Here is a 25,103-nt window from a genome sequence, read left to right as displayed (position 1 = left end):
CAAAATCAACTGTAGCTGATTCGCGTTTGTTTTTTGGTAAATCAGAAAGGAGAACATTGCAGTAGTCTAGCCTGCTGGTTATGAAAGCATGCAAGTAACATTTGACCTTTATTAAGGTCTAATAGGCCTTAACATTCATGGCTGGATGAACCCACTTGGATGCACCGGGGCAGAAAATACCTATTGGGCCCCATTAACCCCCCTTTCCTGCCACAAGTGCAGATTCCGTACTGCAAAAAAATATCTGGACCTAGAACCTAGAGGTGTTGGGTTATGAGGTCTGTGGGCTATGTTACTTTGTTAGTAATCCTGCCATGTTTATAAAAATTAAAAAATTGTGGGCTATGTTGATTTGGAAAATATAAAATTATCTAGAGCTCTAACAGTTATTCACACCCGAAGCTCAATGTTACCTGTAGTCATATTGTAGGGACAGGTCCATGTGAAATGTCTTTATCACTGCAGGATGCCATCTGGCAAAGTGAAAGCCAATGCAAATGTCCCTTTTAGTTGAGTATTGAGTTCGAGACAAAATGTAATTCATTTTAGAGATTATTATGAATCTGTTTAGTGACCTTGGAGATTTTGCATTCCTGAGAATTTGCCTTTAAGCAGTGAAGTGTTATAATACTATATAACACTATATCTGCTTTCAATATATGACAGTGTAATGTTTTGTTATATCTTTACTGTGTTTGAGGTCCTTGAATAGTGCTATACAAATCCAATTTTATGTTATTATTATTATCATAGTATCTAAAAATACCGAAATCATATACTGCAAATTTTCGGATTGGTTCAACTTTTTAACATGATGTGAGTTGATGTTATTGCACACTCGGTCCGCAGGGGGGCGGTGAAGCTGAAAGTAACCAGACGAAGAAGAAGATGCTGCGTGGAAACCTGCGCAGTTGTTACCTTGATCGTGAACGATGGAGACGAATGTTTTGATCGAGTCTCGAGACTAAGTGGACATACTTGCTGGCGTAACAACAAACTACAGTCTTTGTTTTGTGATGTGTAACTATACCTGCTATATTAGCCGATGTGCAATAACAGCTAAAGACAAATACAATCTGACAAAGCAGGAAGCTAACGGTTAGCTCATCTCATTTACGCGGCGGCCTAGCTAACCTTGTTGCTAACTCTGTGAAGTTGGGGCAGTCCTTTTAATGTTGAGGCTTCTCTGAGAGTACCCCTGCTTTATTCTGCTGTTACCCACAATACAGCAGCTCCACCTGGAATTCATTCTCTGTCACCGAGGCTCTATGAAAGAGACACGTAGCTTGAATCCTCCACGTAAATCCAGTGGGAGCCCGACGGCTTCTTGATCCATATCGAGGGGAAGTGGTCCTCCGTGTCCACGAGCTCCAGCGGATTAATCCTCTGTTATAACGTCAGTAAACATGTCTTTAGTCGCGTATGGCAGCAGCGATGACAGTGACTCGGAGGGGACCTCCACCTCTGCAGCCACGCAGAGCAGAGGCAGCTCAGGAGGGCGCTTATCTCTCCCGCCTGCTTCCAAAAGGTCTGCAGGTAGGAACGATGGACCGATCCGGGAGACGAACACCAAGCCTTCAGCCCAGGACAGCGCGTCAAACGACAGCCTCTATCTTCAGCTATCCAGTCTTCCCAAACCCAGGAAGCGAACAGAGGCTGTCAAGATCATTGTGCCACAGATCCAGAAAAAAGATGTGAGAGCTGAGATCATTGCACATTTTAGCTCATGTGGTATGTAATGAGTTTGTCATTTATAATCTATGTGTTTCTTCTCCATAGTCTGATTCTGATGAGGACGAACCAGCAAAGAAGAAAAGACAACCTCAGGTGAGAAGATCTCACTGGGACAGGAAATCCCCCTAAAAATGTCATAACCTCTCTATCCTGTATAATACAAGAATATTTCAGCTTTCATCTCTGACCTTTTCTTAATCATATGTAGATTGTGTAAACATGATGTAGTGTTTGTATTTGATCATAAACAGTGTATGGCCTAGATTTAACCCTTCTACCTCCTGATGTTCTTTTCACCTTTTCAACTCTGTTAACAAGGATACAAATACATAAACGGGAGGAAACCAGTGACACATAATATACAAAAATTATATTTGAATAGTAAATTCAACAGTGATCCCCTGAATTCACCGGTCCGCTTTCTATCCATATCTTTTCTCCTCCAGTGTGTCGGCAAAGGCTTGTCCTCCCTTCTACCACAGCCCAAAAACGTGAGAGCGAAGGAGATCGCCAGATCCTTGATTCCCTACACGCTCACTAAAAGACAAGAACCCAAAGGACCCAAGCCTGGAATGCCCGCTAAGGGTCTGCTCAGTTCTAGTGCGTCTCCTTCTGCCATCAAAGCAGCAGCAAAGTCGGCTGCCCTGCAGGTGACTAGACAAATCAACACCGACGACCAAGATGAGGAGGACATAACCCCACAGAACTACTTCTCCCTAAACGAAAACTCCCCGCCACCTCCCGCAGTCATCCCAAGCTTAGACCCTGAGCCAATAGCCCCCGCAGAGCCTCTTGTTATCTCCCCTGCTGATGAGCCTGGTCAGTCTGACGCCCCTCTTGACTTTGGGGGCGGACCAGAGGGAGCCGGTGCATGGGGGGGTCCAAATCAGCCGCCTCTGACCGGTCCGGGAGCTTGCCCTCAGGTAAACAGTATTTGCGTTTTATAACCATACAACCTTATTCTTCAGAACGGCTTTATACTCAGATTACATGCTGTTCCAATAATACATGCCTATTTGAACTATTGATTTGGATGAGCCACATTGACATACAAAGAGTCTGCTTATAATATCTGAGTGCTGTCATGGAAACCTTCACTTCTGAGTCATGCATGATCCATGACACATTCAAAAATTCAAGTGTTCCTCTCCGTGCATTATAATCCATCAGGCATATTCAGGCCTTCATGCTGCAGTATTTATACCAAAGAGGAAAATCACCATGCCACTGACATCCTAAACCTTTGTTTTTCTTGGGCAGGAATTCTATGATGAGTCATATTCCCAAGAATCAAACCCTACATTGTCAGAGGAGGGTGAAGAGCCTGGACAATCTGCCATGTTTGATGATGAAGCGGTAAGAAGTGCACTACTTTTTTGTCTCATAATTGAAACTTGGTTGGTTGCTCAGGGGCTGTGACATTTGTGACTCGTCAATGACTCTTTTTCTTTCGTTGTCCCTTCAGTTCATGCGGCTGCAGGGGAAAAGAAACCGAGGCAAAGAGGAGGTGAAGTTTCTGGAGATCAAGGGAGACGACCAGTTGAGTGGCAACCAGCAGTGGATGACGAAGAGCATGACAGAAGAGAAGCAGAACCGTCAGTCCTTCAGCAAGGTGACCTGATCTGTCACTGCTGCATATTAACCACGTGTAGGCTCAGACCTGACAGGGTTGGAGCATATTCTCTCGATGATGCATTTCTCTGTTGCACAGGGCTTGTTTAGTCTTTCATTAATAGAGGGACAGGATGTTGGATGCATTTGATACATGTAGTTGTTCTCATTTGACTCATGAAATACCATATAAGACAAACAGTCATGCAGGGTTCACTGGGTGGACACATTATTATAAGAGACGTTTGTATCGTAATTTTGAATAATAATTGTGATTTCTTCCTATTTTCCTGCAGAAAAAGGGAGAAGGTCCTACAGGACAACAGCGGCGCAAACACCAGATAACATATCTCATTCACCAGGTCAGTAAGAATAAAGCTCAAATGATATGTGACATTTATTTGATGTAGATTTCATCATGTGTTCATATGTAAATCAGGGCCTACAAAGACTAACACTTATAATTTGAAATTGGCTTTTTGGTCAGTGTATCTTGTACATATTGTACTACCAAGATTATATTTATCATCTTTTTGTCCAGATTTGTTGATATTCTCTTTTCTAAACTGGTTTCTCCCTGAAATTTGTCGATAGGCATTTCTAAATTATATCATGAAGTTTGAAATGTAATAACGGGTTAAACACCGGATCATTTCTTTTCCCTCCGAAAAATGTCATACATTTGCTTAGAAGTAATGTTTTCAATTCTTCACCAGTGTGAAAGGCATTATTTGTCTGACATTAAGCTTTGTTAAAATTTCACTGTATTTCTTTTATTCACAGGCAAAGGAGCGTGAGCTGGAGCTGAAGAACAGCTGGGCCGATAACAAGTTAACACGCCGGCAGACCCAGGCTAAATATGGTTTCTAAATGCCACACTGTGGACTCGTGGTGACATGTGGAAACGCTGGATCAGAAAGTAGAAGTAGTTCCAGATTCCTCAAACTAAGAAAAGGATGTGTTGGGGCTTTAAAAATATCTTACTACAGATTTTTCCCTCTTGCCCTCAATCCACTTTTTGGTCGACTGATAAGTTGCTACTCCCACAGAAGAACTCCAGTTAGAGACTCTCCTTCTGACATTCGTTTATCTTAAATAAGCCGCAACTTCACTTATTTTCTAAACCGGCACTATACCTACAAACTGTACAACAGTGTTTTTAAGGTTATCTTTGGTCAGTGGCTGGTAGATAAGAGAAGATGTGATTTGGCCATTACAAATGTTTTCTTTTGAATGTTTATGCTTCCTTTTCATTTGATTGTGAACATTAATGTATGATTCCTTCTTTTTGTGACGTCCCAATAGGTTTGGTTTTCTGGCAATAGAAACACAGATACATATTTATACACTGCATCAACAACTTTGTAAAGAAAAATAAAGATGTTGTAAAACAAACAAATTGTTGGATTTGCGTGAAAAAGTTTTTCATATCCGTTTTTCTTCTTATCTTTATTTTTGAATAACTAAATTGCCAGAGAACCAAACATGCATTTCTGTCTAAGCGCTGATGCGGTTCAAGAAGCACCAGCGTTCTTTTTAACATCTTTCAGGACATTTACCTCAGTTTTATTTGGCTGAATCCAGCATGCATCTTTCAGGTTCAGTACTTTGCTCAAAAATCCCTGTAATTGATCTACAGTCCTGAATTGATGAGTTCTGTAACAGTCCTTGGACCCCAAGATCCTGATGTTTCATTAAACCTGGTTGAGAGGAGGCTTGTACTAGATTTCTTTCTGCTGCTCCAGTTTTAGACAAATCTGGTTTCAAAGTGAATTAGAAATATCTATGCATGTGGGAGGTCCACTGCCAGTACACCAGAATGTTTTAAATACGCTAAGGGAAAATGCTTTATTAGTTGGAAACTGCTGGAAAAGACCATATTTGTTTACCTTAGATTTTTTGTTGTGTTGTGCCATTAAAATTTGATCAATAAACTTTTCCTTTCCTTGCTCCGTACCTTTGAAGATCAGTGTTTTTTAAATGATTACTAGAATCACAATGATGCAGGCATTACACGTGGTAACATTTAAATCATGTTAGACTTTTAATTCTCCATGAGTTCTTTAGCACTGCAGTTTCCTTTCACTGTAAACCTTTATGAAAAAACGTCCTTCATAGGTTCCCATCGGATGGCACAGGCTACAGATCACCTTTTATTTTCACTGTTTTTGCAGTGGTCTTCAATTGATGTTTAACATTTTATGCAGGTATCATGTGTGTTATAGACAAACAATCCATTGAAGTTGTGTGGACGTCTTCAATTCCTTTAGTCCTTTTTGGGGCTGTCACTAGGCGGTGCTGTTGTATCTTGAGTTGTCTGTGTATCCGAGGTTGTTTCCTGAGCAGCAGAAGCTCCTGCTGAGGCTGAATGTTCGCTAACTTGACTCACAGAGTCTTTACCAGCTTCAGCCTCCACTGCTGCCTCAGAAACTAACTCCACAAGAGCGTCATCTTCCACACCAGCCTCTGCAGCTTGTGCTGCTGCTGCCTCCTGCTGCTGCTGCTTCTTTTGTCTCTTCAACTGCCGCTGGTAAGTGGCAGATGGGTCTTCATATGGCATCAGTGACATCGGGACACGAACAGTGTTTATTCCATTGACCTAGACAATACAAAATATTAATATTAAGAATTCTGGCAGAACAACAGTTAAACCTGCTGTCAAGTGAGGCAAAAAAAGTTCCTTTTTGGTTTGGAGAGAAACTAGTTAAACGCCAAGGTAACTAATTTGAAAAAGTTTAAATCTAAAGTTATATGTGACTGTTGCATTTTGGAATAACATAAAAACTGCATTATAAATGTGATAACCCTAACCCTGAAACTAATCATCAAAGCTTGGAGCTACATGAATCTCTTACCGTCACTTCACACCAATAGTCGCCCAACTCCTTGATTGGCTCAAATGGAAGACTCAGTGTATGAGGTGGCACGACAACTCCCAGCTAAGAAAAGATATTTGGAAAGTTAGACAATCACAGAGACACCTGTCAAACAGCCCATTTATTACAAGTATTGACTGGATAATGTAGCGTAGGGGACAGACGGGTTAATATGAGGATGCAAAAATCAAAGACCGACATACCTTCTTGAGAAACTGTCTGCAGACGACCTCTTTGGTGAGCTGGAATTCCTCAGAGGGCATTTTGATAATCTGCAGCTTTGAGCGTTTGAGGAAATCTATCGTCTGTAAGAAAAACCTTCGTTGAAAAACCGACAACTGTTGATCTGTTGATACTTTTACATGTTAACACCTATTCCTGCGATAGAAGAGCCCGGTTGTGAGGAGAAAAGTCTATGAAGGGTGAAACACAACTCACCAATTGTCCAGTGCGGGTTTGGGTTCTGTCCTCTGGTCTCCCCTCACGCAGAAGCTGTGGGTAAAAGAAGGTGATAGTGATGAATAATTGATCTCTGAGGTGTAAAATGATGGGGGTAACGAAACATCATAGGAGTACACACTCTTAGCTCCTCCTCGAACATCTGTTTGTTCTCAGGTGATGAATAAACTGCGAGAGACTGTGGCAGCAGCTTGTTTCTGCCGATGGATTTTTTCACGAACACAGTGTCTCCTCTTCCACCGAGCTCTGTCAGGACAAACAAGACATGTTAATGGTGCAAACAGAGGAAAATAGGGATGTTATTAATCTTTTAGTATATTTTACAGCTACCTCTGAAACAGAAACTAAGACCCCAACAATGCTGCTGTTCATTGATCAGTTAAATGCACTGAAGATACTCACTCGGTACAGTCTGAGTCAGAATGAGCTCCATTTTCTCCTTGGGTGCGTTCTTGGTGTCTTCAACTACCTTGTAGACTCTGTGCCTTCGAGGGTTAAGCCTCGGCGGGCTGCCTACTTTAGACAAGGGGACCTTCCACCACCGCTCCACAACAACAGTGTTCTGTGGAAACATCAGGCACAAGAAAATGATGTCACACACTTTCAAGTCTTTTGTCGTGTCCAGGTGAAATACTTCTTTAAGAGTGACCTGTGGCCTGTGCAAAGCTTCAAGCTATTTAACAAACAGCCCAACACATAGTAGGTTGATTGGGTCATTATCACAGTTTGGGGCAGAACTTTAGATCCTATTGAGATTTGAAGATGGAACCCAAATGTTATGTTTCCTAAAGATCCTAAAGACCCTGATATAAAGTGGAAATAGTAACTCACGATGCAGGATACTAAAAACGATTACAATAGATTCACGAATCAAGATTTTGAATCTATTATAATCGTTTTTAGTATCCTTGTCAAGTTTTTCATCTGTATTTTTTGCATTCTCACAATGTGTATCAGCTTCTCCGTCAAGTAGATTTCCTCCATCGTGAGTGACCATTTCCACTTTATGGAGGATCACTGCATTTGGTTTAACTGGACTTGTCTAAAAATAAAGACGGATTTTGTTATGAGACCAAGCTTAAGAGTGAAAAAACACATAATAAACAACCTTATATTTGATACCCAGGTGTAGTTGTACTGTTGTGTTACACGGACAGGTTGTGGATCAGAGCAGGTTTACAGTCACTGACCTGAGCAGGCGTCAGAGAGAAGCTCCGGACAGAAGCAGTGAGCGCATCGTGGAGGACGCGGCGGCCTGAGCTCCACATGGTCGCTCCACACGAGATATTATTTTTATACAGACGAGTCACCACAAGGTGTCTCAGTGTGTTTAGTAAATCCTTGAATTCGTCAGCATGTCACCGACAGAGTGACCGCAGCAAACACACTGAATCTAACCAGCGTCGCTTTCTAGTGACGTCGAAGGACCCCAGGCACCCACAATAGCTGCCCCGAACAAAGCCTGACATTTAAGTCACCACTTTGGAATATGATGGATGGATGGATGGATGGATGGATGGATGGATGGATGGATGGATGGATGGATAGATAGATAGATAGATAGATAGATAGATAGTTGGATAGATAAATAGATAGATAGATAGATAGATAGATAGATAGATAGATAGATAAATGTATATATATATATATAGATAGATAGATAGATAGATAGATAGATAGATGAAGGTACAAACCATGTACCTCAACTCATTACAAATAACTACTGCTGGCAATGAGCAGAGAATCCTTGCCATGTTTAGTAGTACACACGGTTCATGGAAAATATGAATGGGATAAAGAATATTCAATGATATACACATCAATGATGCAAAGAGCATACAAACTTTAATTTTCAAGCAAAAAAAACATCATCATTCAGTGAAAGAACAATCTCTCTTACACAGTGGTTAACAATGTAGAAACTCAGTCCATTTAGGTTTCATCACACTACTGGATCGATATTAGCTGCCACTGGATTATATAACATTTCATCCTCTGCTGGTTGAAATGTTTCCTGTCTGACGGGAGATGCGATGTGACAAGGCCGTTGTGTAACAGTGAGGTTTCTGCAGCTCTTCCATCTGACCACACTAAGCCTGTGCAGACAAAACAGAGCTGCCACGTGAGCTGCAACAGAAAAACAACATGTCTTAATGTTGTGAAATATTCATACCTTTGAAAATACACACCCACATGGGAGAGGGTACAGAGCAGAATCTGTGTGATGACTACACAAACCTGGATTTAATTCACACGTCACCAGCTGTGGTTTCCTCAAGTTTGGTTGTTGTGCCATAGAACATGTTGCGGTTTGGTAACAAATGGCGTCTGGCCCTCACAGTCCTGCAGCAGGTCAGTGCAGCGAAGCAACAGGCGATGACCAATATGAGCAGCAGAAAGACCCACGAGAGGGTGGTGACAGCAAACGCATACTGGAAGGTTGTCTTGTGGCAGTACTGGGCATCTCCTGGTGTGTAGCTGGGAGGGTAGATCGAGTAAACCCAGGTGGTGCCTGCAGGGAACAGACGGCACAACCTCTGACATCAATTTCAATTTAATTTTTGAATTGAATCGACATCGAATTGCAATCTGACATCACTACAACAGTCTGGATTATTATTTGATTTTTGTCAGGGGTGAACACATCAATCTCCAACATATCAATACTATGATGATGTTTAGTTTACAATTGTTTTCTCATAATTCTTTTGATTTCTTTGATTCTATTCGCTGTGTTCCATATAGATTAAATAGTTGTTTCAAGGAAATTCCTCTTAAAAACAACATCCAATGAACATATCTATTTAAAAAATCAGCGCTCAATTAAAAAGAAGTGATAGGAGCGCAGAAAATAAGATAAATACAGAAATCATCTCATGTAAGCTTCCATCTCACAGTAACAAGTAGATAAGGAATCATGCGTTTTCAGGGGCCTTTAGCAGTGGTTGTCACCAAGTTAGTCTCAAATACTTGTTTTTTCGAGAAACACATAGAAAACAAAGATTTAAGACAACGTTTTCTAGTTTTTTTTGGGTGTTTTAACCATCATTGAAAAACTAAAAGCTGAAACCTCTTTCTCACATTTTTTCTCCCACCTGCAATGAACCAGAAGAAACTGAAGATGTACATGGCAGCCATGAAAATCAAACTCAGGAGGGCGAGTGTGCCTTCCCTCCTGCCGCCCCTGATGTAGGTCAGACAAAGAGAGAGGAGGGTGGCCGATCCCAGCGCGATCAGGAAGACGGGAATCCCGGGTTGTACTGGACAATGCTGCAGATGTTTGGCTCCTGCAGAAAAACATGATTATTGAAATTTCGACCAAAGAACTAGATGCCACCTTCTGGCAAAAATAACAACATAAAAACACCTACCCAGTCCAATGCCTGCAATCATAACCATCCACCAAATAATATTCACCACAACTACAAGAGAGACAGAGGGTTAGCAGGACAGTGGAACAGATAAAACAATGTGAAAGGAAGTGAATGTGATGGAGAACAGGACTCTAACCAAGTGTTGAAATCAACACAGGATTTGCGGGAACAAATTCATCTTCTGGATACTGATTCATCTTTGCTGTAGAGAAAGAGAAGATATAAAAGAAGTCATTAAACACCAAGGAGAAGATCTGCAGCAGCAGCAGTGTTATGCTCCTATACCTGTTCAGCTGATAGTGGAGACTCTTTAAAGCCTTTTTCTTCTTCCAGGTTTCACTAAATGTAGAACGATGCAACGGTCGGCCTCAGACTTGACACTGGGCAGGATGTTTCAAGCTAAAGCATTTCAACAACTGTTTCGCAAATCATCTCTGAGGAGGAACTGCTGATAAACTGTGTGACTGTTATCTGATATAAACGAGCTGCGAGCAACGAGCGTATGAAACCACAAACCACTCGAGAGCTGTCATAGGACAGACTCTATGGTTCACCAGTTAAATTGCACAGTGAGGAATTCATGTATTATCAGTTCTCATCAGTGTGGCATGAAACACTCAGGGTGTTGTCATCATCAAATTTTTCCTCTAATATTTTCAGTGTAGCAGCCGGACACAAAAAGTACCATCTTATTTAAATGTAGTTTATGGGTCTCGCACATGCTTTGTAAAATGACTCGTTTGCACCCCCCTAACAGTCTTTAAGAAGACCAAGTGGTAACTGACGAGGTATTGTCTCAGGTTGTGCACAATTCCCCCTGAGGCCACAAACATATTTATATAATATTCTTATACACCCTCTCTAATACACGTCTTTTTTAGAAGTAAGAGTAAACCTAAGCAGAAAAGAGGTGAAGTTAGTTTTCTGTCTCAGTTAGAATGAGGCTCAAGTGGAGCAAAGTGTGTGTGATAGTTGAAGATGGTTTCCCCTGGTCTCAGACACATGGAGACCGATGACCTGGAATAAGACGTTAGAGCCGACTCTCTGCAGCAGGGACCATGAAACATGGCTGCTGCAGTGCTCACAGCTGATGAACAAGAATTGTGAAAAAAGAAGACACATTATTTGGTTCCACAGTTTATTTTCTGTTCTCCACATGATGCCATTTATGTGACTTTTATTTTTGTTTCCAGTATCTTTGCTGAATGACACAATGATAAGTTCTATCTGAAGTATAATCTAAATCCTGTATTTTGCTTTAGAGTGGTTAAGTTATCAAAGCTTCAACTGATGTATTTGGTGTCCATAGTGATGGATGTACTGGATGTGATCTACTGTGCCCTATATTGCATTTTGGCTCAAACCTTATTATTCAAAAGTTTCCTCATCTTCTTCCACGGTGGAGGAATTCGATATTTCAGACTTCGCTTGCTAAGAACTGGATTGAAGTCGTTCCTCCTCTTTGTCACCTCCTTAAGTTGGAATTCAATGATCATTTGAATCATGGGAGCAGCAGGGAAGTCCATGCAGATGATCCCAAGGCGCTGGTTGAGGTCGGTCTTGGCGCTCAGGTAGTCGTACAGCTGTGGGTTGACGCGCTGAGCGACGGCTCTGGGGAAGGCGAACACTCCAGCTCCACTGCTGAAGGTGAGAAAGATCTGGGCCTGGTTTCCTGTGGGCGCAGCCTCCAGGTGGTCGTAGACGCTTTTCCACTTCTCCTCCACGTGCACCAGTGTGGGGACCTGCACGGAAAACAGCAGACTTCGAAATCACCAACGAGATTATATAATAGTCTCTTACATTCTTTTTATGTGTGTTGAGAAAAGCTGTCTTTTAATAGTTATTCCTGTGGTTTATGTTTTCCATGTTGAATGGAATGTTGGAGCCTACTGGGGCGGTGGTACAGTGGGAGGTATATTGAGGTACTTGTGGTGTCTAATTGTTGGAAAGGTCAATAAAAAGCATTATCTAAAAAAGCTTTTTTAACTTTTCATACCTTCCACTTGTCTGCTATGTCGAGGGATCCATAGCGCATCCCCAGGTCTGGCCCAGAAAAGTCTTGCAGGATGATGAGTTTCCCTCGGGCCTCTCCCATGGTGGGCACCAGCCGGCTGTGCCACAGCAGGTCCCAGTGAGCGTAGCGGTGGATGTAGTCCACCACAGCCCCGTAGATGTCATACGTCTCGCTGTACTCCTCCTTTAAACGCATCAGCACGGTCTCACTGGGAAACTCTTGCAGGAAGTCAGCCACACCCTGCAGCACATGGCCGAAGTGGGCCCGCTGGTAGGACACCCCGTGATGGATGGTGAGGTTCCCCTTGACGTGACGCACACGGACGTCCAGGAAGCGGACGCCTGCTTGGAGCTGAGAGGCCAGGCTCCAGGTCTGACACTCAGCGTACACACCCCCGAACAGGGCCATGGTGTTGTGGGTCCCGGGCATGGTGACCTCAGACAGCGGCTGATCATCGGGGATGCCGGCCATCCAGGACGGGTTGAGGAACTCCGGGTTGGGTGTGTCGTCATAATCAGGTCTCTGTTTGGCACCATAACTCAAAGCAATGACTCTGAAATATAATGTATGGTCTTATTGGGTTATATGGTTTTGTATATTTTAATAACTGTGATGTTCGATAAAAAAAAGGCTTATTAGCAAATATTTGTAAATATTAATTTCAGGGGCAATTGTAGCTTCATTAGATTGGGTTTTTCAAACATTTTTGTATATTTGTATATATTAATTAAAATGTTCAATATATTTTATGCATATAACCTTTGATAGTCATCTCTTTTGTGATCAACAATGTTTATTATTCTTTTTCCTTTAAGTCGTGAGTCTATTTATTGATTGAAGTTGTTCAATGAATCCAATGAAATTCCTCAACATGAGTATGTTAAACATTAGGAATCAGTAGGGCAGGATCTCACTCACCCCAGCAGGACGATCAGCTCTGGGACCGTCTTCACAGGACGTCCTCTCATGTTGCTCAGAGTGACTCCTCTGCGGTGATGACAGCTATGATCAATAGAGGTAAAGACAAGAATAATACAACTGAGGTCAACATTTCATTAATTAGGTGAGTAAGTGTCATGGCCGCCGGAGCCGCCACACACAGAACCTCAGGAACAAGGTGGTAACATTTACTTAGTTTGGGGACATTCACACAATAGATAAATAAATGGACAGATTTTGACAAGAGCCTAGCTATGTGGAGTGCACACATAAAGTCAGGTTAATATGTCAATTAAAATGTTCTAAAATATGCCTTTATTTTCTCTATAAGAGAATAAACCACAACAACAAACAGTGGAAATAATTTGATCCCAGTCCAGGCTGTGCTCGCTCTCCCCTCCAGGCAAATTCAATGGCAGGTTCAAAGCTTTCTAATCCTGAAACCGAACCAAACCGTCCACTGCTCCCGTGTCGAACCTGCTGACGTGTTTCTGTGCTGCTCTCATGTGCACCGGGTTCATACCTGAAACCTGGAGGCGTTTATCCTCCGACTGGTCCGGGCGCCTGGAGGCTGACGGGCAGAGAGAGGGACAGAGAGGGAGAGAGGAGTGCAAGGGTCAGAGGCAAAATGACAGAGTCACTGTGTTGACCCGGGGTGTTATTGTGGGAAATACCATAGAGGAGCTCAGCTGTATGTGAGCACGCTGGGGTGCAAGTGGAGGGGTGTGTTTGTGTGTGAGGGGTATTCATCTGGTCACGTCCCTCAGTTATCGTGGGTCAGAAACACATTGCGTAACAAACTGACTCAGTGGTTTTAGTCGACTTTGTGACCTTTTGTGACATTTCTGTCACACCATATCTGTAACAGCCAGTTCAGACAATGGAGGTTAAAAGGATTTTTAAACACTAAATGTGAATCTAATCAGAGGGATTCTGTCAAAACCCAATTTTCTCACAGCAATGGGAGCTTAATACACATTAGCTGCAGCTGAGTGATTTCCCACAGTGTTGCTTATCAGTTAGTGAAAGTAGACGGAATATTGATAAGGTATCAGTGAGTTAGCATATGAAAGCGAGTGTAATAACCCAAGTGGAGAAAAATGTGACAAAAGAAAGGTCTAGACACATTTTTGCACATAACACAATATTTTTAAGAATTTTGCTTTTGACTTTGTTTGCCCTCAGTTTAACCAATAGGAGATGGACAACATAACAGAGACACACAGAGAATGGTAAGTAAAAGAAGGACGAGTACATTCGGGCTTCAGAGCAACTTTTACAAAAGACGTAGAAGAAGAAACACAAAAGACACAAGCTCACCTCCAACCACCTCCACAGATAAACTGGAGGAATGAGTCAGACATCTTTAACAATATAGTGTTTTTACATGTTGTATTGTAGGAGATGAAGTTTTTATTTTTATTATTTAGATATTTTGTGCAGATGTATCTGTTTGAAATTTCATATTTTTTCAATTTAATAAAAATAAAATTGAAAAGTTACAAAAAACGTTATTTCTTATTAGCATGTGTGTGTAAGCAGGAGAGAGAGAGAGAGAGAGAGAGAGAGAGAGAGAGAGAGAGAGAGAGAGATAGAGAGTGCGAGAGAATGGGAGGGAGGGGGGGACCTGGGAGAAATCTGCAGATGTTTTCGCATCCTGTCTCATATCACTATGTGGGAAGTCAAACATTACACAACAGACTTGTCCTTGTCCTGAATTATAATATTTGTTTAGCTGTAAATACAGTTTGAATACCCACAGTGTGGAGAAAAGACATTCCTGTAATACTGTAAGATAGTAATAATAATCAGGCCAGGTGAGTTCAGGTGAAACCCAGGAAACCAAAGTTTTACAAAACCAATTCAACGTTAACAATCTTTATGGTAAATGTTCCTCAGTGTGTCTGAGGCTGTTGTCAGTGCCAACAATGCTGTTTATGAAATTGACAGTTAAAACAATACTTGTGTGGGGTGAAGTACGTTTGAAGCATCTCGTGAGGTCGATGTAAAATTGTATTGTGATGTCATGTAAGTGGGGAAACAGTTACTTTACAAAAGGCAAGTGCACTGCAAACACGAGAAGAACATTATGGCTGACAGCTCTACGTGTACTCCTCCATCACCTTCATCACTGGAACAGGCATCAAGAGGCTGAGGGGGAGGAGCATCACCGCCACAGTGTCGTTCCTCATATTACCAGTAGATGGTGCCAAAGTATGAAAACTTCACGTAATACAGTTTCAAGTGCAAGTACAAAATACCTACATTTTGGAAATAGTCTTTTCTTTATGTTCTGTATGGTCTTTTAATTAACTTACGAAGCATATTAGTTGCCTCATCCTTTACATTTATTTTTTAAATAGCTTCTGCTTACTTTGGTATGAATTGACAAAAGTGAGAAAATGTATATTAATCCTTCACATCCTTATTCTCTATATTAGCCTATTCTATATATATCAGTCTTTGCTGTGTTTACTAATTCTGATTGGAAAAATAAATCCACATCAATATCACCACCGGACATTATTATGTTTCCTGGTGATTAACGTGCGTCATTCTTTGTTTCAAGATCTTCTCTGTGGTGTGTGCTTGTCACTGATGCAGGTTGGTAAGGTGTGTTGACCATTGTGTTGACCTGTTATTAAAAACAACAACACAATGGAGAGGATGCCCTGTCACTCGGTGTCAGTGGTTGGAGCATGAATCTGCGGTGCGTGTGGAGGAACTGCCTCTCATCCAATCAGCACCGCGTGCAGAGTCACTTCCTCACGGTCACTCCCTTACTAGGCAGGAAGGGGCTGTGCTTCGAAATGGTGGAGAGCAAAGATAGAAGGCTGCTGTAGAGCGAGAGAGAGAGAGAGAGAGAGAGAGAGCGAGAACACCAACAGTTTTATCTCTGGTGAGTAAACATCTGCGGTAATCTCTGATCTGATGGGTGATGGGGATTCTGGGTAACAGCCGAGTCAGCTGGGGAGGATGTAATGAAAGTGAAAGACTGGGTGGTGGATTCATTTGTGTGTGTGTCTCTCTGTGTGTGTGTGTGTATGTTGGAAATCAGGAAATGAGGGGAAGAAGGTTGACAACAAACCGGCAGCAGATCCTGTAAGTTAAAGGTGAAGGCACCAAACAGCTGCCGGAGGTTATTTAAACTGGAGGAGAGGATTGAATGAAGATCTCAACCTGTAACCATTCCTTGATTTCCAGTCTTTCTGGTGTTACTACGAAACCCAGTCACACCCACTGTTGTTCCTGAGTTATTTTTCCTGCAGAGCAACATTGAGGAGGATGATTAATGCCCCAACTATGAGAAACATGAACTACAGTGAAATTATGAGGGTCAGCTGGAATACTGCACCTCAGTTCCTTGGAAGTTATTGAGGAGGAACGAAAAACCGGTTTATTCCACTGAACAGGCACCAATTTAGATCACTGATTAATTTGAGTAATTCTTACATAATTAATATGTTGATTAATACATTTTTCTATTTTTTGCCTTTAAAAAAAAATCAATAAAAAAGTATTAATCCCTTACAGTCCTTCCTCCGCTCACACGTGTTAGCTGAGTGTGTGTCCAGGCAACACAAACCCACATTGTGTTGTCCCTTGAGCGTGAAAGATGACACCTTTTACAATATGGCACCATGCAGCAGCTGGTGACATGTGGGCAGCAGGCATAGCAACCGAATATGATGTTAAGCGAGGAGAGGAATTATTTGTTGATGAGTGATGTGGTTGACTTTTCCTTTTTCCTCTCCAGCCTCCAGACTCACTTTGTGGCAGAAGGAAAGCACCAGTGATGGCTGACGCGGCACAAGTCAAGCAAACTGTAGCGAAGGTGCTGTGCTGCGTGGAGAAGGTGTCCTCGTTCGCCTCCTCCATAGACCCCATCTTCGGCATCGTCTCCTCCCTGGTCGGGGTGGCTCGCAAGGGCCTGGTCGACGAGGAGGCCCACGCTCTGGACAAGGACTTCAAGGAGGTCCACAGCAAGCTGGAGACCATTTCGCAGAAGAACCAGCAATGCCTGAGGCAGATCCGCATTGACGAGGTGAACGAGACCTACGGCAAGTACGAGGAGTACATCAAGCACCAGTACAATGCCTTCAACAGCATGGTGGCGCAGATGAAGAAGGATCCGGACAACACCCAGCGCCACATGAAGAACTTCGAGAAGATCTACGAGAGAGACAAGAGCGACATGAGCCTGGACGTGTACTACCGCGGCGTGATGGGTACCAAGACGCTGTTTGGAAGAACCCTGCTGAAGGTGTACCTGGACAGCTGCGACGGGGACCTGGAGATCATGGAGCGCCGCTGCTCGCACATCACCCACCTGTTCCACATGGGCCTCATCGCGCTCATGGGCTACACAGCTGTTACAGAGGACGACGAAGACGAGGTGCGGGAGAAGTGGGCGACGAGGGTGGAGGACATCCAGGGGAAGATGCAGGAGGTGCTCAGTCAGTGCAAAGTCAAGTCCACCTGAACATGGACCGACGGAGAGAGAACTTCCTCCGGGTGGGACGATGACAACACACAGATCATCGTCTGTACTCTCAGCTGTGGACCGACCAAAAAAGATTTATTATATTATAACGTAAATATATATAAGAACCAAAACTTTGTTTGCATTTGTGCAATTGAGCTGACGTGCTGTAAGCAAAATGTCATCATTGTCTGTTATTGTATATTTTTGTTTCCAAGAGACCACTGTTTGTTTCCGCTGCTTTGTGCGACAAACCAATAAATGCTGACGTTTTATACAATCTCTTCAATTAAAATGTATAAACTATAATGTTTAGTAAGTGATGTCGTGAAATCATTTTCATCTCCACTGAAGTTTATGTGTAACTACTACATTTTTATTTAGGACTATTCCATAAGGTCATTCCTCTGAGTCCAGAATGTCGTGGTACTTTTTAATCATCCTTTATATACAACACTTAAATATTACCACATAAAATACTATAATATATAACTTTATATATCAGACTGTATATTTTTGCAGCATATATACAGTATAAAGTTAACTTAAATATTGTTTAAGTCATTACACCCTGACTGCCAGTGAGTAAAGTCAGTCCAAGGGTTAGTAGGGGTGTGTGCGTGTTAGGTTGTGTTTGCAGTTTGTGTGCGTGTGTGTGTGTAATGTGTTGTGAGGTGTTGTTAGTGTGTCTATGTTGTTTTGTCAGTGTGCGTGTTGTCGGTGTGTGTGGGTTCGTGTGCGTGCAGGTCGCACTGAGTCCCCCTCACCACCAGAGTTCTCTGTTTCCTGAACTGAAACGTGATGCCTCGGTCGGTCTCTGCAGCCCTGCCCCAAAACGAGAGGCCCGTTGCCGCTTCAACACACACAGATCAGCCCTGGAGGTTTTAACCGGAGCTCGGTCCCGGCTGTTCACCGTTAACTCAACCCGGTAAACCCGCCTAGAGGCCCGGGGAGAGACTGACTCGGGTCCGTTCGAGGACGAGACGCGTCGCTTTCGGTGAGTTGACGCCGCTTAACAGGCGGAAAAGACGGGGATGGTGATGAGAGTTAGTCTGGAGCCTCCCGGAGGATCCACGACTCGAACCGGGTCCCGGTGGATGCGGAGGAAACAAAACGTCAACACGGTGTTTAATGGGAAACACAGTATGTTTTATATTTAGTGTTTTTAACTGTGTTCAGACCGCAGAGTTTGGCTTCCGGGGCGGGACCTGAACCATGAACTCAACAAGTTGTTTTTTTAAACTGATGCTTAAAACTAATAAGTACAACTCAAATACTTTTATATCATTAAGATACTTCACACAGGTGTTTATTCGCCTGTTATTGTGAAATTTACTTTGTATTTTACTTTATTCATGTGTGTGCATCGTTTGTGTTTGAAAGTGAAACCTGAAGTATTCTCTATATTGTAAATACTTATGAAACTAACATGTTCATAATGTATTATAAACGAGGCCAAGTCTATAATGTATTAGAGTCTATTTATCTATCTATCTATCTATCTATCTATCTTTTTATATATATATCTGTCCAACTATCTATCTATCTATCTATCTATCTATTTATATATCTATCTGTCCATCTATCTATCTATCTATCTATCTATCTATCTATCTATTTATCTATCCATCTATCTATCTATCTATCTATCTATCTATCTATTTATCCGTCATCTATCCATCTAGTGTTTTATTTTCTCTGTTCATTTTCATTAATATAAGTGCTATATAAATTAGGTTTATCATTAGTAGTATTAGTATTAGTATTGTAAGTGTTAAAACTATTAGTAGATTAATCAATTAACTGTATATAATTAACTTAATTTTTAAAGTTTTTCTCCTATATCACATAATTATAAAAAAAAATTGTGTTCAGGGGAATATGGAGATTTTGATAAACAAAGCAACTGATCCACGGATTAAGAAAAATAATAGGCAGAGTAATCAATAATGAAAACAACTGTGTTAATGCCCTACTAGATTAACATATCCCAATATCAAGTATCATAGATGTCTACGCTTTACACATTCTGTGAACTCATATTTTCTCCAGGTGTCATCCTCTGGGGCCGGCATGCCTCTGCACAGCATTTGGCCGTCACGCAGGAGGTTCTGTGAGGCCTGAGGAAAGGTCGGCACGATGGGCAACGAGGATCACCTGGAAGAAGTGTTCATCGCTGTCATCCGCCCAAAGAGTCAAGTCAGCCTGAGCTCAAAGGAGTACAGAGCCAAAGCCTATGAGGTAAATGTGCAGAGTCTGACAGTTCAGATCACCTGCATCGTGTTTGAGACAGCAAAAAGGAAAACACTGCCTTCTCCCTCTGGTTGCTGTAAAGATCCTGCTGATTGAAGTGCCTCTGGAAGGGAAGGAGAAGAAAAGAAAGAAAATCCTCCTGGCGACAAAGATCCAAGCTGCAGGAGACAAATCTAAATCCATACTGGATTATGTTGACGAAACCATCAGACCAATAACCAATAATCAAGGCTTCATAGGTGAGTCGGAGACATTTGTGGCTTTTTTACGCTCCTGCATATTTCTCCTTTAGTAGAGTCACTGCAAACACTCCAGTGAAGCTATGATCTATTCATTGTCACAGGCTGCACGTTTCTTAAATGCAAATTTACCTTCTAATCAGGAGTTATGAGAGGATTGGAAACCAGTGCTCTAAAAAGTTTGGGTTTGCAGGAAAGCGAGTGGTGCACATGAAGAAATTTCCTCTCGATGGGGACAATGAAGGGAAAGAAGCCTCACTGTTTGTTGTGCCAGTCGGTGTCAAAGGTGAGTAGAGAGACGAATTCAGTGAAATACATTTTAAACTCTATAAACTGTTTATTAATACGTTTTTTTGTGAACAGACAACAGCAAGCCTGTGTACAGCGCCGGGAGCCCCAGCTTCTACTGCTTCCAGGACATCATGCGGGTGTGCAGTGAGACCAGCGTTCACTTCTGCTCCATCACCTCCAAGATGCTCCTGGCCTTAGACAAGTGAGGATACATCTGAGAACATACTCCTCCTTAATGACAGCAGGGAGGAGGCTTTAACATTTCCTCTGTGACCCCCGCAGGTGGCTAGCAGAGCAGCACACCATCCCTCACGCTATCCCCGCCCTGTTCAGGCCGGCTCCCGTAGAGCGGGTGAAGACCAACGTCAGCAACCCGGCCTACAGCCGTGAGGGCAAGCTGAGCGACGAGGGTCTGCACATGGGCTACACCGCGCTGGAGATCAAGAGCAAGATGATGTCGCTGGAGAAGGCGGACATGTGCATCCTCAACCCGCTGTACGGCTCCGATCTGCAGTACACCAACCGGGTGAGAGAGTTAGCCCCAGACAGTCTCCTGCTGCATTCGTTATATGTGAAAGACAGATCATGATTTATACCCAGGGACAGTTCAGTATTTAGTGTCTCATCAAAGATGTATTGACTTGGGGACTGGTGCAGCCAGGGATGGAACCTCCATCCTTCTGGTTAGTGGATGACCCACTCTACCTTCTTAACCACAGCTGCCCAATTCGTAAAGGAACATTTATCTCTATCATGACCTCAGGTGGATATCTTTATACCAGAAGATACTTGAAATACTATAAAATTGAAGGATGGATATATTTGGATATATTAACCATATAATATGTATTTTTTAATCATATAGACTCTCTGTCCTCTGTTGAACAGGTGGACAAAGTTATTATCAACCCATACTTTGGACTCGGAGCTCCGGACTACTCCAAGATCCAGATCCCCAACAGGGAGAAGTGGCAGCACGGCCCCAACTGTGTGACAGAAGACAAGTGAGGAGCTCTTCTCCATGAACCGCTCTGACATTACTATCGTCTGCTGACAGCTTCTGCTCTTGTTTGCCGTTAAATGTGACACTCAACACAAAGTTCCTGTCTCTGCAGGGAGCGCCAGTGGGTGGACGACTTCCCTCTCCACCGCAGCGCCTGTGAGGGAGACACAGAGCTGCTCGTCAAGCTCCTGGACAGCGGTTTCTCAGTCAAGCAGCTGGACAGTGACCACTGGGCTCCTATCCATTACGCCTGCTGGTGAGTGCGACCAGAACGTCTGCAGTTTCTTTGTGTCTTTTTGTTTTCCTTTGTCTCGTTGAGGACGAGTTGCATTTGTTCGCCTTCTCTTCAGGCACGGCAAAGTCGAGGCAACCAAGCTGCTGCTGGAGAAAGGGAACTGTAATCCGAACCTGCTGAACGGTCAGCTCAGCTCCCCTCTGCACTTTGCAGCCAGGGGAGGTCACGCGGAGATCGTGCAACTCCTGCTGCAGCACTCTGAGATCGATCGGGTAGGAAATGTGACGCTTCCCCTTCTTCCCCCCCCCCCCCAATATGATTATAAAATGCCTCATGTCAATGCTGCAGCTACCTGCCCTGCTTTCCATCAAGAATTATGTAAACACATGTAATCATTCAACCTCAATATCCGCTGTAGAAACTGACTAACACAGCAAAACTCTGTAAAACTTGGTCGACAATAAACAACTACATATCACCAACAGCACATGGAAGACCAGCAGAAGAGATCCCCTCTACAGGTGTGTGAGGAGAACAAGCAGAACGAGTGGGAGGAGACGATGAAGCTCCTGCAGCAGACCAGCAGCAAACCTGTGAGTTGCTCATCAGACACCAGTTCATCTGTTTGTGATGTAAACATGACGACCAAGGGAACAAAATACTTTCGAAGTCATGTCACATAGTCAATGTGTGTGCATGCATGTTGCCTGTTAACTGGATTAAATGGGGCTTTTCGGTTTTATACTTGTGTCTAAGTATCTGCACACTTCAATCAATCAAGTTATAGATATATTTATTCCCCATAGCTTCTGCTTGCATATATGAAACGAATATGGTTTATGTATGAAGAGAGTGGGAATACAACACTGAATACAGGCGTGTGCTGTTTTGGCTTATTAAGGAAAGTGACATAGTTACACAGATATTTTTTAAATGTTTCCATTGCAGTTACACATGCTGGTCACTAGATGGTGCTTTTTCCTCAAGCATAAGTGATCTGGATTTAAAAAGAGAAACTCTTTCACTGCTATTTCACTTGGTTTTTATTTATGATCTGCACGTGCATGTCTTCCACAGTATGAGAAGGTGCGCATCTACCGCATGGACGGCTCGTACCGCTCTGTGGAGCTGAAGCGAGGCAACAACACCACGGTACAGCAGATCATGGAGGGCATGCGTCTTTCTCAGGACACCCAGCAGTACTTCACCATCTGGATCTGCTCCGAGAACCTCCGTGAGTCCACGTCCCATCCAGTGGCTATGAAACTGACCACAGCCAAATGTTAAAAGAGGAAGTATTGACATGTGCGAGTGTGTGTGTGTGTGTGTGTGTGTGTGTGTGTGTGACAGACCTGCAGCTGAAGCCCTACCATAAGCCCCTGCAGCACCTGCGGATCTGGACGGAAATTGTGACTGACCTGACGGTGCTGGACCCTCAAAGGGAGACGCCTCAGCTTTTTCTCCGCAGGGATGTGCGGCTGCCTCTTGAAATCGAGAAAAAGGTAGATCACATTTTTACAACAGGCTGCTAATTTCCAGTCTATCTTGTAATGTCAGTTGAAACCTCCTCACTCTGCCACACACTGCTCCAGGTGGAGGATCCTCTGGCCATCCTCATCCTCTTCGACGAGGCTCGTCACTGCCTCCTGAAGGGGTTCTTTCCTGCTCAGGACAGCAAGCTGATCACTCTGGCCAGCCTCCTCCTGCAGATCATCTACGGCAACTACGAGAGCAAAAAGCACAAGCAGGGCTTCCTCAAGTAAAAGTTTATGCTTTAATACAAGCAGCACTGATAAAATGAAGCTTTTTTGTCTGTAAGTATGTTGGTAACGGGAAATCTGGTGAACGTATAAAGCCAAACACTGCATTTCTGTGTTTCTATTTTCAACAGTGAGGAAAACCTGAAATCTATTGTGCCGATATCAAAAGTGAAGAGCAAAGCGTACCACTGGACCCACAGGATACTTCACGAATACAAAGTAGACTCAATTCTTTTGTCAGTAAATGAAATAAAATTAAACGTGCAATTGCCCCCTGACGTTACTGAAAGCCTGTTTGCCCTCCGACAGGCCCTGAGCACCAGTGAGGGGCTGAGCAAAGAGATGCACCACCTGCAGCGACTCTTCCTGCAGAACTGCTGGGACATCCCGACCTACGGAGCGGCTTTCTTCACAGGACAGGTCTACACCAAGGCCAGCGCCAGCAACCACAAAGTCATCCGTGTGTACGTCGGGGTCAGCACCAAGGGGATGCACCTCATGAATATGGAGACCAAGGTACCAAGCCACAAGCTGGATTGGTTAAAATATCTGAAATACTGGTTATAGTTCAGGATTGCAATCATTTAAACCCCGTGAATAGGCTTTGTTTATTTGTTAATTGAACATGAGGTGCATGATTTCATATTTCATATTTTTAAATCTCTGTCCTCCCAGGCCCTGCTCATCAGTTTAGAGTATGGAACGTTCATGTGGCAGCTTGGACACGCTGACCAGTACTTCCAGATACACAGTGGTGACAACAAAATGAACTTCATTGTGCACACAAAACAGGTAAGAGCCGCCTGGAGTCCGTTTACTAATCTAAATATCATGTGAACAATCCCTTCTTAGGGATGTATGGAAACACTGTGACTCTGATGCTGATTCTCTCCCCACAGGCTGGCCTTATTGTGAAGCTTTTAATGAAGCTGAGCGGACAGATGACTCCAAACGATAAAACTGTAACAGATAAATACGCTTATGGTTGAAAACCGCTGGAAGAAGAAACCAAACGGCTGCCAAACGTCCCTGTGCAGATTCTGCTCACACTGACTTTCATCAACAGCAATAAGGACAGCCGGCTCAACAATATCTGTCACAACTTCAGAATGTGTCTTTTGACAGGTCATCTTTTTTCATGACATGTAAATATGTTGCTTATTTAATTTGTTTTGTTTTAATAAACTGCCTGACGTATGGATGGACTCTTTCAGATCAGTGGTGTGGAAAATGAAACGATGATGGTTGATCAAATAACTTTAAATTGAGGAGAATTATTTAAGACATAGATATGACATTGGCTTATAGGGATATTTATAAAATACTCCCAATAAAACATCTAGATTTTTAACTTCACTGCTTTTATTAAGATGATGAAAATATATGAAGGATCAACTAACTTTGTTGCATATACCCAGTTTTATTTAATTAAATATATATTGGGTATATTTGAAAAACATCCTCATGATAAATCAACAGAGAAAAATACTACTTTAACACATTTAAATTTAGATGTTCCAGGGTAGTGCTGATTTTACATAAAAAACTTTTCAAACCTTTAAAACATATTTAGATTTTTAACTTGACTGTGCTTTAGTTAAATAAATAAACTAATTTAATGCAAGCTGTAGGTTAGAGATAAATTTCCTCCTCTGAATAAAGAATACACTGTCCTCAGGTATATTTCATTAACTCTGTGTGTCAGTGACAATAAGATGAACTTAAAACAAACAGAAACTTTGAAGTTTATTTTGAATAAACACGTTTAAACAAAGATGTCCAGAAACAAAAAAGAAAAAGCGACGCTCGCCCTGTCGGCAGTGGTGACGTCA

The 25,103-nt window shown here is 42.7% G+C and overlaps 6 protein-coding genes across 9 annotated transcripts; 3 read left to right on the top strand and 3 right to left on the bottom strand.

Annotated features, from left to right (window-relative positions):
- The first annotated feature begins 863 nt into the window (after positions 1-863).
- Positions 864-5,301, top strand: prcc (proline rich mitotic checkpoint control factor). Its single transcript, XM_053447518.1, has 7 exons — positions 864-1,694; positions 1,780-1,827; positions 2,181-2,657; positions 2,995-3,090; positions 3,200-3,346; positions 3,642-3,707; positions 4,129-5,301. The coding sequence occupies exons 1-7, from the start codon at positions 1,407-1,409 to the stop codon at positions 4,213-4,215; spliced, it is 1,209 nt and encodes a 402-aa protein (XP_053303493.1). The 5' UTR covers positions 864-1,406; the 3' UTR covers positions 4,216-5,301.
- Positions 5,302-5,365: 64 nt separating this feature from the next.
- Positions 5,366-8,085, bottom strand: mrpl9 (mitochondrial ribosomal protein L9). Its single transcript, XM_053447520.1, has 7 exons — positions 7,871-8,085; positions 7,083-7,242; positions 6,802-6,926; positions 6,660-6,713; positions 6,425-6,526; positions 6,201-6,284; positions 5,366-5,944 (listed from the first exon to the last, which is right to left on the bottom strand). Exons 1-7 carry the CDS (start codon positions 7,946-7,948, stop codon positions 5,612-5,614), a joined length of 936 nt encoding a protein of 311 aa, XP_053303495.1. The 5' UTR covers positions 7,949-8,085; the 3' UTR covers positions 5,366-5,611.
- A 418-nt stretch (positions 8,086-8,503) lies between these two features.
- Positions 8,504-10,534, bottom strand: LOC128462219 (transmembrane protein 272). Its single transcript, XM_053447525.1, has 6 exons — positions 10,340-10,534; positions 10,191-10,256; positions 10,052-10,102; positions 9,776-9,967; positions 8,919-9,192; positions 8,504-8,807 (listed from the first exon to the last, which is right to left on the bottom strand). The coding sequence occupies exons 2-5, from the start codon at positions 10,249-10,251 to the stop codon at positions 8,930-8,932; spliced, it is 567 nt and encodes a 188-aa protein (XP_053303500.1). The 5' UTR covers positions 10,252-10,256; positions 10,340-10,534; the 3' UTR covers positions 8,504-8,807; positions 8,919-8,929.
- A 647-nt stretch (positions 10,535-11,181) lies between these two features.
- Positions 11,182-13,750, bottom strand: si:dkey-266f7.9 (uncharacterized protein LOC100006223 homolog). Its single transcript, XM_053447519.1, has 4 exons — positions 13,531-13,750; positions 12,987-13,070; positions 12,051-12,621; positions 11,182-11,796 (listed from the first exon to the last, which is right to left on the bottom strand). The coding sequence occupies exons 2-4, from the start codon at positions 13,034-13,036 to the stop codon at positions 11,413-11,415; spliced, it is 1,005 nt and encodes a 334-aa protein (XP_053303494.1). The 5' UTR covers positions 13,037-13,070; positions 13,531-13,750; the 3' UTR covers positions 11,182-11,412.
- A 2,024-nt stretch (positions 13,751-15,774) lies between these two features.
- rpz2 (rapunzel 2) lies at positions 15,775-17,799 on the top strand. 3 transcript variants are annotated; one of them, XM_053447523.1, is made up of 3 exons: positions 15,805-15,906; positions 16,066-16,109; positions 16,765-17,799. In XM_053447523.1, the coding sequence occupies exon 3, from the start codon at positions 16,804-16,806 to the stop codon at positions 17,488-17,490; it is 687 nt and encodes a 228-aa protein (XP_053303498.1). In that variant the 5' UTR covers positions 15,805-15,906; positions 16,066-16,109; positions 16,765-16,803; the 3' UTR covers positions 17,491-17,799. The 3 variants fall into 3 exon arrangements, with proteins under 3 accessions (XP_053303496.1, XP_053303498.1, XP_053303499.1); XM_053447524.1 differs by having other exon boundaries at positions 15,820-15,906; positions 16,066-16,120; XM_053447521.1 differs by lacking the exon at positions 16,066-16,109 and having other exon boundaries at positions 15,775-15,906.
- A 460-nt stretch (positions 17,800-18,259) lies between these two features.
- Positions 18,260-24,470, top strand: krit1 (KRIT1 ankyrin repeat containing). Of its 2 annotated transcripts, none has more exons than XM_053447516.1 (17): positions 18,260-18,487; positions 19,543-19,731; positions 19,826-19,982; positions 20,176-20,268; positions 20,346-20,475; positions 20,556-20,799; positions 21,162-21,277; positions 21,389-21,532; positions 21,627-21,783; positions 21,997-22,104; positions 22,589-22,745; positions 22,862-23,013; positions 23,104-23,270; positions 23,403-23,490; positions 23,581-23,787; positions 23,947-24,063; positions 24,171-24,470. In XM_053447516.1, the coding sequence occupies exons 2-17, from the start codon at positions 19,630-19,632 to the stop codon at positions 24,258-24,260; spliced, it is 2,229 nt and encodes a 742-aa protein (XP_053303491.1). In that variant the 5' UTR covers positions 18,260-18,487; positions 19,543-19,629; the 3' UTR covers positions 24,261-24,470. The 2 variants fall into 2 exon arrangements, with proteins under 2 accessions (XP_053303491.1, XP_053303492.1); XM_053447517.1 differs by lacking the exon at positions 18,260-18,487 and adding an exon at positions 18,513-18,633.
- The last annotated feature ends 633 nt before the right edge of the window (positions 24,471-25,103 follow it).

This window comes from Pleuronectes platessa, chromosome 18 (assembly GCF_947347685.1).
Source record: "Pleuronectes platessa chromosome 18, fPlePla1.1, whole genome shotgun sequence".
NCBI classification, from domain to species: Eukaryota; Metazoa; Chordata; class Actinopteri; order Pleuronectiformes; family Pleuronectidae; genus Pleuronectes; species Pleuronectes platessa.
The sequence above is the reverse complement of the archived record's forward strand: the minus strand, read 5'-3'. Positions and strand labels throughout refer to the sequence as shown.